The sequence below is a fragment of the Pelobates fuscus genome, chromosome 5, assembly GCF_036172605.1.
Source record: "Pelobates fuscus isolate aPelFus1 chromosome 5, aPelFus1.pri, whole genome shotgun sequence".
Taxonomy (NCBI): Eukaryota; Metazoa; Chordata; class Amphibia; order Anura; family Pelobatidae; genus Pelobates; species Pelobates fuscus.
Window position 1 is genome coordinate 42,493,258 of NC_086321.1, and position 12,925 is coordinate 42,506,182.

Here is a 12,925-nt window from a genome sequence, read left to right on the forward strand (position 1 = left end):
TTAAATCATGGAAAGGGGGTCCCAGAGCAATGCACAGCCTTTATTAAATAATGGAAAGGGGGTCCTAGAGCAATGCACAGCCTTTATTAAATCATGGAAAGGGGGTCCCAGTGCAATGCACAGCCTTTATTAAATCATGGAAAGGGGGTCCCAGTGCAATGCACAGCCTTTATTAATTCATGGAAAGGGGGTCCCAGTGCAATGCACAGCCTTTATTAAATACTGGAAAGGGGGTCCTAGAGCAATGCACAGCCTTTATTAAATCATGGAAAGGGGGTCCCAGTGCAATGCACAGCCTTTATTAAATCATGGAAAGGGGGTCCCAGTGCAATGCACAGCCTTTATTAATTCATGGAAAGGGGGTCCCAGTGCAATGCACAGCCTTTATTAAATACTGGAAAGGGGGTCCTAGAGCAATGCACAGCCTTTATTAAATCATGGGAAGGGGGTCCCCCAGTGCAATGCACAGCCTTTATTAAATCATGGAAAGGGGGTCCCAGAGCAATGCACAGCCTTTATTAAGTTGTATTGTTTTCCTCTTGCAGACTGTGCAGGGCAGCCCTTTTCATGCAATGGCCAGCCGCTAATTAAAGTGATAGGGGGTTCCTGGGAGGCTAGGTGGAGCTGCCAGCCCCAGCCTGGGATCCCCAGGAGGTGCCCACAGGGAGGGAATGGGAGGCCGGACACCGGCCAGGAAGGAAATCGAGCTCACCCAGAAAGTCTCCACGAATAACGCCATGACCATGGTGCCGGTGAGGGCAGAGGGACAATGCCTCCCGCGGTGTATTCTCCAAGGTGGCCTGGGCCTGGCCGGCTCCGTATTACTGTCCCCTGACGGCTCTTCTCCCGAGCTATGGAGACCGCCTGTGTCCCTCACCTCCACCCCCTCCTCCTCCTCCTCCTCCTCCTCCCTCTGCTGCTGGAACTGACACCGCGCATGCGCAGCCAGGACAAGCCGAGGGCAGGAAAGCACACGCCGTGCGCGCCCCCCTGAGAGCGTGCGCGCCCCCGTACCAGCGGCTTACATTGTTTTGATCGGCACTTATTCTTCTCGCACTCCTTTTTTTTGGCTTCAATAAACTTTATTAGGAAACGCAAAAAGGGAACAGCAAGGGAGCATTAGGGGAAGTCAAGCAAAGCAGATTTTTTTTTTTTTTTTTTATAGTTTCTTCCTTTATTGAACTGGTTTTTAGTTGTTGCAGGAAAAGTTTGATCCGGTTGATTTTTTTTCATTTTTATATTTCATGTAGTACTCTGGTTATGAAGAGGTTATACACTCATTTTCCTCTCCCTAGTTGCACCCTCTGCCACTATTTCTCTTCCTTCTTTCTCCAAGTCCCCTTTTTAACCCCTTAAAGACACATGACAAGTGTGACATGGCATGATTCCCTTTTATTACAGAAGTTTGGTCCTTAAGGGGTTAAAGGGCTAATCAGAGCTAAATCCACCATGCCCACTGCTGCTATTTGAAGTGGTCATGGTGCCTGAAGCCTGTATGTGCTCCTCCTAGCTCTCCCAGCGCTCTTTCAGTGTTAATTTCTCTGGCTCTGCTTTTTACGCAACTCCTCTCTGTTGGTGTCCCCCAAGGTTCAATCCTTGGTCCCCTACTGTTCTCCATCTATACTGCCTCCCTTGGTAAACTCATCAGCTCCTTTGGCTTCCATTATAATTTATATGTGGATTACATGTGAATCTACCTGTCCTCCCCTGCCTATCTTGACAAATGTCTCTGACTGCCTCTCTGCGATTTCCAACTCAATCGCTGCTCACTTCCTTAAACTCAACCTGTCCAAAACAGAACTTATTTTATCCCTCAAGTCTTGCAACACCATTGTCTGTTTTCTTCCACGTCAATGGCGCCACCATCACCTCTACCTCGCAGGCTCACTGCCTAGGGGTTCTCTTTGACTCCGACCTCTCCTTCATGCCTCATGTCCAGTCGATCGTCAAATCCTGCCGCTTCAAAGAAGGGCTACTAAACTGGTTCATGGATTGCAGGATAAAACTTACCAGGAAAGGTTAAAGGATCTTAACATGTATAGCTTGGTGGAAAGACGAGACAGGGGGGATATGATAGAAACATTTAAATACATAAAGGGAATCAACACAGTAAAAGAGGAGACTATATTTAAAAGAAGAAAAACTACCACAACCAGAGGACATAGTCTAAAATTAGAAGGACAAAGGTTTAAAAATAATATCAGGAAGTATTACTTTACTGAGAGGGTAGTGGATGCATGGAATAGCCTTCCAGCTGAAGTGGTAGAGGTTAACACAGTAAAGGAGTTTAAGCATGCGTGGGATAGGCATAAGGCTATCCTAACTATAAGATAATGCCAGGGACTAATGAAAGTATTTAGAAAACTGGGCAGACTAGATGGGCCGAATGGTTCTTATCTGCCGTCACATTCTATGTTTCTATGTTTCCATCTCAAAAGCATAGCTCACATCCGCCCCTATTTAACACCTGAAGCGGCTTAGGTGCTGGTCCATGCCGTTGTTCTCTCTTGCCTTGACTGTTGCAATCCCCCTTCTCAGTGACTTCTCCAAGGCTGCACCATACCTGTGGAACTCCCTTACCTTTTCCGTAAGACTTTCACCAAGCCTCCACTCCTTCAAAAAAATCATTGAAAACTCACTTCTTCAGGAAAGCATATCAATTAAACTGTTAGCAGCTTTCCCTCCTCGCACCCTGATTCCTTTTCTGCAACTGTGAAAAATAACCTACTAAGCACTCAGTGAATACTTTTCCCATTTGTGTCACCCCACTCCCTCTAGTATGTAAGCTCATTGAGCAGGGACCTCAACCCCTCTGTTCCTGTGCGTCCAACTTGTCTGTTAGTCCACCCACTGTACAGCGCTAAGGAATTTGCTGGCGCTTTATAAATATTATAATAAATAATAATAATAATAAGCAGCAGCGTTTCACTTTGAAACGCTGCACATATAAAGATGAATCCCTTTGTTCCTGGAGATGTAACTCCGCCATATCAATTCTGTGCAAAATTGGCATCTGATGCATTGCACATATCGTATATTTTCGCCAGACAGCCAATGGCAGCACAGCCCCCTTTATGCCAACACATCTGTCCTCCCTGCCCCCTCCGTAAAAAAAAAAGGGAATTACATCAGGAAAGGATGATTGGGCAGAGGGACTACATGCACTCAGCAAGGGAAAAGAGGTAAGTTTAAAGGACCACTATAGTGCCAGGAAAACACTCATTTTCCTGGCAGTATAGTGCCCTGAGGGTGCCCCCACCCTCAGGCTGGATGGGTGGCAAGAGCTGCGCGCGCATTCAGCCAGTCCATGGGAAAGCATTATCAATGCTTTCCTATGGACGCGGGCATCTTCTCACTGTGAAAATCACAGTGAGAAGCGCGGAAGCTCTCTAGCGGCTGTCAATGGGACAGCCACTAGAGGCTGGATTAACCCATAGGTAAACATAGAAGTTTCTCTGAAACTTCTATGTTTACAGAAAAAAGGGTTAATCCTAGCTGGACCAGGCACCCAGACCACTTCATTAAGCTGAAGTGGTCTGCGCGCCTATAGTGGTCCTTTAAGCTTTTTCTCTTCTTTTTTTGCAGTTGGAGTGGGGAGGCAGGCCAGCGTAGAATGGGTTACTATTTAGAAGGCACAGTCCCTATTTGAAGCCCAAACCCCTCTATTCTATTGTAATGTCCCTCTTTTGTAGGAGCTCCACATTGTTGATGTATACAACAGAGCAATACAAAATTAATACTCCCAGTAATGTATCTTTAAACTACAATGAATGTGCTCAGAAATCTCTCCATGTAAATAAAATACATTGTTCTTACTCTAACATATTACAGTTCCATAAATTATTAGTAAGTCAGTTCAAATTTCTCAGAATAGCCTTGCTCCTGACCACACCCCTAAAGTTAAAGTGTCCCCGTTGGGCCTTTTGAAATGTTGGGACCAGTGTTTTTGGTTGGAGTAACCCTTAAGTATCTTTCTATCTCTGCCATGCTACATATCTGTTTATGTTCCCTAATTTTCTGCCTTTATGCCCACTATTTCTTTGCCCGATTCTAGTTATCCTCCTAACTAGCAATTCCCACTGTCTTCCCATCATTCCGCATCTGCTGAAGGCTTCTGAATGTGATCGAGGCTTTGTGTATGTGGATTGTTGACAGGGTGTTGGGAGGGTGGGCTGACAGTGTTGTGAATCTATGTGGGAGGAAAATAAGCGTCAGATGTTCGGGGTGGCTTCCTCATTTATTAAAAAATTAAAAAACAAACAGGTTTTTTTTTTTTGCCCCTCTCCTGCTTACCTTGAACAGGAGTGGGTTAAAACCTCTGATTGTCCAGTAAGGACGTAACAGGGACCCTGGTGGTCCAGGAGTGGAGCATGTGATCAGCACCTCATATGGGTGTACATCATTTAAAGGGACAATATAGGCACCCAGACCAAATGCTTAAATTTCGGGCTTGGAATTTTTTTTTATTTTTTAAATCGCGCTAGCAGACAGTGGGTAAATAGTTAAAATATCTTTTGGCGGTGCTAGGGTTAATTATTTGGCAGCTGGCCAGTGCTTGGAGGGTGAAAAGATCCCACTTACTGATATTGCATAACATGGGAAGTTTTCCCACCAGATGTAATAGCTGCCATATTCTGGGAAAGCCCATATAGGGATTTCCCCGCTATGAGAGCTCAGTCTGTAGCAAGGACACATAACCCCCGTTATTGTATCAAATAGCCCCTACCTGTTCCCACAGGTGGGGACAATAGGGTAAACCGTAAAATCCAATGAAAGATCATTTGTAGATGCATTTGGCCCCTATTCAGGTTAAAATCGTTAATTTGTAAATCTTACAAATCTTATACTTGTATAGGATTCAGATGAAAAAGCACATAATGTAATCCTGACACCAAGTGTATCCAGGCAATTGCTGCAGATTTGCTTGCACCCACCGAATTTGGTAATTGTCACCGGATTATGAAGTGCAGGTGTGCGGTATTGTATTAAAATAAAAATGTAGCTGAGGAATTACTGTTAAAGTAGATGTTATGTTTGGGTTTAATTTACATTCTGATCTGAGCTGCAAACCTATAGTTTATCAAAGATGTTTTGTGAAAAGGCGTGTCACAGCGAATCAATGGAGTAATGCTGCAGGAAGCTGCTTTCGTTATTTTCTTAAACTAATTATCCTTCTGGATCCACTCTGCAAAGTCTTTTCCCTACTATATCAGTCAAATGGCAGTGTCTGGTGGCCATAGGAGATACAGAATAACGGCACACACCACTCTGCATCCCCCATTGACTTCCAATAGCTGCTGTCATAGTTCTACAGCTTAATGCAGTTCTGGTCAGTATAATTATTGCCATCTGGCATATTTTAATTACATTGCCCCCTAGGGACACCTCAAGTGGCCACTCCTCAGATGGCCATTGGAGATGCTTCCTGGAGCAGTGCTGCACAGTAGGCAGCACTGCCGTTCAGCGTCTCCACCCTCTGCATGGAAATGTTGAGTTTTCCTCATAGATGCATTGATTCAGTGCATCTCTATGAGGTGCTGATTGGCCAAAATGGTGTTTGGCCCCATCCCCATTCCGCCTTCTTGCCGATTTCATCCAATCCAATCCAATCCATAGGGAAAGCATTGAATTGGCTGAAATCGGCAAGGAGGCAGTTCTGATGTCACAAAGGAGGCAGATCAGGGTGGGGACAGTATCAGCAGACCCGCGCGGGGCTGAAAATAAGGTGAGTTTTCAATTATTTTTTTTGAGGGGCTAAGGGAGGGCAAGCCATTTAAATGGTGTATTAAACACTATAGCAGGCCTCCCTAAACTGCGGCCCTCCAGATGTTACTGAACTACAACTCCCATGATTCTATGAATTAAATAGATAAGTGGATAATCATGGGAGTTGTAGTTCAGCAACATTTGGAGAGCCGTAGTTTGGGGAAGCCTGTACTATAGGGTCAGGAATACAGGTTTGTGTTCCTTTAATGGCAATTGGACTCACAGATGCACATACAAATAATTTCGGAGACTATCACTTGGCCTACCCTCCTATTGCTTAAGGCAGGCTTCCCCAAACTCCGGCCCTCCAGATGTTGCTGAACGACAACTCCCATGATTCTATGAATGAAATATAGTCAGAATCATGGGAGTTATAGTTTAGCAACATCTGGAGGGCCAGAGTTTGGGGAAGCCTGGCTTAAGGTGCAGATTCCAGCCTTAGAGAATCATCCAAGGAGTGATAACAAATAAACCGTGCTTTCCTAGGCGCTCAAATTTGTAATTTGGTGAAGAACCTGGTTCCGCTAAGCAGCTCGACACACGTGAAGGTACCTCCAACCTTAACACAATAACATGCAGAATAGTGGGGTAATGAAAGTAGAAAAGGTCACAACAAACAACCCAGTGGAGCGCTAATGTAATGTATAAACTCACCCTTTTAAAAAAGAGGGATATGAAATTCAAGGGAATCTGGAGAGAGAATATAATGGAGACAATAGTGTAGTATGTATGGACTTGAGGTACATAAAGAGAGGAATCTATATGTAACACACTCACATGGTGCAGAGCCTGAAAACGATAGGCTCAAATCACAAGCGCAGGGGTGTTTTAAGGCAAACACCAAGCCTCTTCAATGGTTTAGTAGCAATCCTCAAAGAAAGGGAGAGATAAAGGGACATGGACCAAAGTCCTAGTGTGTTATCCTCAACCCAGAGTGGTATCAAAACAAATAAAATGCTTGCTCACCTTTTTGAGAGCCAATACAAACTGGGCTCTCAGTGTGATAGGTAGTGTGCCTTTAAGAGGGCACTGCTCTTCTTTGTAGCAGGAAAGTAGATGCAGGTCGAAAGTAGATGCAGGTCGAGTTCGGAAGAGGACTCATTTTTACACCATAATTTTATGGGAACTTTTTTATTTATATTTTATGTAAGTGTTTAAATAAAAAGTTTTTTTATATATTTGAGCCTACGACCTGCATCTACTTTCCTGCTACAAAGAAGAGCAGTGCCCTCTTAAAGGCACACTACCTATCACACTGAGAGCCCAGTTTGTATTGGCTCTCAAAAAGGTGAGCAAGCATTTTATTTGTTTTGATACCACTCTGGGTTGAGGATAACACACTAGGACTTTGGTCCATGTCCCTTTATCTCTCCCTTTCTTTGAGGATTGCTACTAAACCATTGAAGAGGCTTGGTGTTTGCCTTAAAACACCCCTGCGCTTGTGATTTGAGCCTATCGTTTTCAGGCTCTGCACCATGTGAGTGTGTTACATATAGATTCCTCTCTTTATGTACCTCAAGTCCATACATACTACACTATTGTCTCCATTATATTCTCTCTCCAGATTCCCTTGAATTTCATATCCCTCATAGAGAATCATCCAACTTTTTTTGTCATGTCATTTTTTTCCCTTTCTAAAATATAGGTGTCTCGAATAGAAATGTAGCCGTTTTATTAAGGACACTGATCCACCCCATCAAATAACTGTAGTTTGTTTTTTGGTATGATTTGACCATAGCCACTGATGGCTGCTTAGCCAGTTTTATGTATGCTTATATTGTTTGTTTTTAGAAATTTTGCCTTAGTAATTAGTAAGATTCATTAAGCCTGAAACAGGTTAAGCATTTTCTCAAGATTCACTACCAACACCGAGAGCCCATCCTCCCCATGGGTAGGTTTCTTTTCTGCCACAGCTTGGATATTACATATATAAAGCAACACTTACCGCATGTCACAATTTACAATGTTTAGCTTTTGAAGCAACCAAAAGCCTGCTTAACCCACTCAAAAATAAAATCACTATTGTGCATGCATGGCAATACACCACTCAGCGTCTCCTCATACAGATGCATTAAACCAATGCATTGCTAGAGCGTTCAGCAAACTCCAAACGTCAATCCTGCACACAATGCAGAACTGAAATAGAAAGCATTTTTAGTGGTGGCACCTAGAAGTGTTACTAGGCAGCTATGAAAAGGAAGCGTTTAGATTAAAGGATCACTAGTGTCAGGAAAACAATGCGGTTTTCCTAACACTAGTGCCCTGAGGGTGCCCCCACCCTCAGGGTCCCCCTCCCATGGCGCTAAAGGGGTTAAAAAAAAAAAACCTCAGCAGCTTACCTGAATCCAGTACCGGTGACCTGACCTCTCCCCGTCCGACGTCACCGGAGCCGAATGCGCAGCAAGTGCTGTGCACACATTCAAAGTGTCCATAGGAAAACATTTCTCAATGCTTTCCTATGGACGCTCTGCACGGTGGAGGCATAATATGCCTCCAACGTCGCAGATGTGCCTCTAGTGGATGTCCGGAAGATAGATAGGCTGGATTAACCCCTAATGTAAACATAACGTTTGCATCTGAAGGGTTAAAACCTGAGGGACCTGGCACCCAGACCACTTTATTGAGCTGAAGTGGTCTGGGTGACTATAGTGTCCCTTTAAGCTGTAGTGGTTCTGGTGACTAGAGTGTCCTTTAAAAAGAAAACAGTGTTTGAATTTGACAGTCCTGGTGTCACTGCAATGTGCAGAGGTTGTCTGATTTCAAACACTGTATGACCCAAGGGGCATGTTTATGGCTGAAACATGTATATGATCCTGTCATTTACTAAAAGGTAGGGCTGAGGTTTTTTTTGTTTTGGTTTTTTTTAACTTATACTTTAACAAAGAATCCATTTCCTATCAAAACTTGATGAAATTATTACATTTAAAAGAAAATAAATAATTATAATAATAGTGTTTAGGTGACAGTTGTCCATTAGGCAAATTAAAGACATTTTAACAAGAAGCAGGAGTATGGGGGCACAACCTATCAAAAGCAGTTTTGTTGGTGTCCAGAGTGTTCCTTTAAGTCGTTATCTGTCGAACTACCACAAACTTATTCTTCAATGTCTCAATTTACTATGAAAGTGTCTGTTCTGATAACAAGACATCTAAAGGTAGGGCTTGAAGTAACCTAAAATTCAGACCTTACATGGTTTCTGCTCTCCACTATTTCTAGGGTTAAAAAAAATTATTGAGTGAGGCTAAATTAGTTCCTAACCTTAATTTTCTTTTTTTAATTTTAACCGGTTTCAAACACTGTTTGCGTCACTCAATTCTTCTAACCCTAAGGGTGGAGGGCAGATGAGTATATTTAGGATTTAGGTGAGGTTTAAAATTAGGGTTAGGAACTAATTTAGCCTCACTATTATTATTCCAACCCCAACTCTAGAAAGTGTGGAGGGCAAACCGCAGCAGAATTCGTTTAACAGCTCTAGCCATTCCATATACCTCCCTTCACAGTCCCTAAGTCACAAGCATCCCCCCCTCAAGTATATCTGATAGGCCTGCTACTCTAGCTCACAGTAATCTTTGATAGTTAAGAACAACAATTTACACCATGTATTTAAACAATTTTATTAACACAGCCAAGCAGTGATTAACATTCACATCTATTATCACATCATACAAATGTAAATACAAAAATTACTACATTACAATATATATTCTCTGCATGATCCAAAATATTTGGTGGCCCCCAAAAAACGTTTAAAATTCAGCAGCTTATCAAAAACTAAAACTATATTTTATTTAAAGTGAAAGTCAATAAGCAGGGGCAAATGTCTGAGAAATAACAAATTACTCCATGTAAGAAGACCATACATTTTCACTAGCAATATATGCTTAATACAAGGGTAACACCTATTTTGACCCACCAGCTGTTGGACATAGTTCCCAAAAATTCTCTGCCATTCAACAGCTGACACAGAATTCTAGGTAACCTATCCAACCTGCTGAAGAGGCAATATTGGATATCCCAGTCTAAAAGGTAACATTCTGTTAGGTCAAAAATAAAGAAATCGCATATAAAGCTTTTCTTTTGAAATGCATACAACCTAAGTTGCTACCAGAAAGTTCCAATAAACTGATGTAATCAGCTGAAGGGAATTCATTTATGGTTAACCGTTTTAACAGAAAGAGCAACCTTTTTGATATATAAAATTGCCCCACACTTTGAATCATGAACTACCACTTCTCAGGCCTAAAGATGTGTACCGGCCAAGGATATTTTTTGCCCCCACAGATGAAGTGTAAAAAAGGCATCCTATACTGCACTATAGGTATTTATTGATATTGCTTCTTTTGAAAATTCATCACGTTGATTGGTTTCCCATGGCTAATAAAACTTTTTTTTAAAATGTATTTATTTTAAATCACAGTGTTCGATTAGGTTTATTAAAACATGGCTATTTATTCCCAATTTAGTGCCAAAAAGAAGCCCATAAGAAAAAGTATTCTAAACCCTTTTTAAAAGGACCCCGATACAATCTAGGGCAATCACCAAAATATTCTAGTCATTCTTATATCATTTATATGTGAAAATAGCAGGGAGCACAGCAAGGACTGACTGACAGGCATGCTTTATTTTTTTTGTATGTATATGTATATGTATATAGGTTCCAGTGGTGATTTTACAGAAATATTTAATGATGCAAACAAAAAAAAGACAAAAAAAAAAACAATTTGCCTATAGAACTTTAGGCATGTTCTAGAACATGTAGGCAGTAAATTGATCTTATTATAGCTATAATCCATTAATAGTAAAACAGGTTAATGCTTTATATCCCTCATTCTTATCAGTAATTCACATTTAAAAGTCCCTCTTCATACCAGGGTAGCTATCTTAACTAACTCTAGCCTCCGTTAATAATTAATTTTGGTTATACCACTATGTGCAGTGACCTTTATAATTTGGAAAAAACATTTTTTTTTTATTTATTTTTTTTTTACACACACAATGCATTCAACAGTCCCTTTTTTTTGTTGATAATCTGCTTAAAGGGACAGCCTAAAGATCAAAATCACTTCATCTTACCCGCTTCACTACTGAGCACTTTGATTAAAAAAAACTATTAGCATACCATCTATTTGAAGCAAGGAATGCATAGCTAGCCTATAAACATAACAGTAATTTTGTGTACCGATTGCTTTGCAAACTTTGTAGGAGAAGGGGGGGTGCAGAGAAACAAAGTGTCAACATATTTTTAATTTTTCATTCATCCTTTATGAAAAAAAATATTTGAGAAATCAAAAGTTTTACAATACTTCACACAGAGTCTGAAATGTTAATATAAAAGCAAACTTAAAAAGTCAATTCTATTTTTCCTCACATACAGTAGATGTGAAAAATATCTAAAAAATGGTCATTTGTAAGGACCTGAAGGCATTACTAGTAGTGCAGTTTACTAAAAAAATTGCAACAGAATGTAAAAAGAATGTCTGCATTTAAGCATAATGCCCACATCCAGTAAAATCATATTTCTAAAATAAAGGTCTGGACTGATAATGTAATGCCAACAGTGAAATTAGTCCATTCACTCCTCCCCTCTCCCAGACTAAGAATGGTATCACGCATTGAAAACTCGGGTACTATTTGAAAGTAGTGGGTGAGCTTAAATTTTCTGGCAGAGAAATGTGTTCCTCTACAGGCTGATAATCATAACTAGAATATAAATGAGGGTTTATGGACTAGATATACTTCACAATACATGAAAATAAGAGTTTATACTCTATTCTGGTATTGAAGGGGTTAATGAAGTGATTTTGGGGCAAAGAAGCTGCCCCGGCTTTGAAAACTGTGCCATTCTGAGAAACCACACCACTATCTTTTTGAAATGCCTACGGCCTTGGGACTGTCATTGAGACCGCCACTAGAGGGCTTCAGACTAAAACTCAGCCCTGGAATCTACATGCATGCAGACAATGAACATGCATCCAATGCTACTCTGTGAGCAGTGGATTGTCGGATGATGGCGATTGCCAAGGATGTGGTGCATGTCCGTAGTACTTCTATAAGAAGCATTTCATTGGATAAAAGCCATAAAGCTTTATGACTTCATGGAAGGGTCCTTGACTGAAGTGAGAAAATTGTTGAGACTAGATTATAGGCATGTTTACATTTTTTTTTTTTAAACTAAACAGATAAAGGAACACTTGGTGAAAAACAATATTAGACTGTTCCTTTAAGTAAAAAATTCTGCAGGGACAATTATAAGAAAGGAATATAGTCACAGTATATTAGGTAGGCAGAATATTTTTACCTGCAGCATAAAGATGAAAAACAAGTTACAATAAAATAATAATACACTGATCACAGTAATAGGTATGGTTATCACGTAATATGCTTTGGAGGAAACTGCTGAACTCAAATTCTCAAGTAAACTGTACTGCTTAATTCACTGCACATGTCCTGTCAAATTTCATCACATCATTGTGTGGGATTCCTAAACATGATCAGTTCTAATAAAGCTTCTCATTATATGTGTACTTAAAAGATATAGGTTACTCTTTAATACCTTGCAGTTTATTGCAGTTGGAAAATGATATATTAACAACTTTCCTAATGCAGAAACATGTTCGTTCTTAACCAAATGGAGTGTGTGCAGCTAATTAAGATTCCCAACATTTTCTCCAGGTTTAAGTGCCATAATTAAATAACTAGATCACCCTCTGACAAGCACGTGTATAAAAGAAAAACAAAACAAACAACAACAAAAAACGTAAGGGGAGAATCTACGAGTGTTGCTATGGTGCTCTGCATGAAAATTGGCCTTGTACACAGTGCAGGTACAGTATCAAACAGCACTTTTATTTCAATTCATACACTGTCTTGCAATTATTCACACAAAGCATATTAATGTGTTTATGCTAAATGCATATAGTAAACACCATTTAGGTGTAAGAGTCTATGAAAAAGTATTAACCTATGAACATTCGTTTAGAACACCCTTTGATCGATACACCAGTCGAGTTTTTGAATTAATTATGAAACTTGTTTATAGTTAATAGGCAATGCTTTCTGTTACCAACTTAGGTTGAGAGGCAGTTTTTATACCATGGTTATTGTCCTTCAAAAACAGGGAAGGCTAGAAGGAAAAAAAAATAAAAATAAAAAGGAAAAA

At 40.7% G+C, this 12,925-nt stretch overlaps 1 protein-coding gene across 3 annotated transcripts in view; it reads right to left on the reverse strand.

Annotated features, from left to right (window-relative positions):
* The window catches only part of FCHO2 (FCH and mu domain containing endocytic adaptor 2), a 112,241-nt gene extending 111,353 nt beyond the window's left edge, over nt 1-888 (reverse strand). For all 3 annotated transcript variants that reach the window (XM_063453750.1, XM_063453751.1, XM_063453749.1), the window contains exon 1: nt 713-888. In XM_063453750.1, the coding sequence (XP_063309820.1) occupies nt 713-745 (33 nt within the window). In that variant the 5' untranslated portion in view covers nt 746-888. The remainder of the gene's footprint in view (nt 1-712) is intronic.
* Between the last annotated feature and the right edge of the window lie 12,037 nt (nt 889-12,925).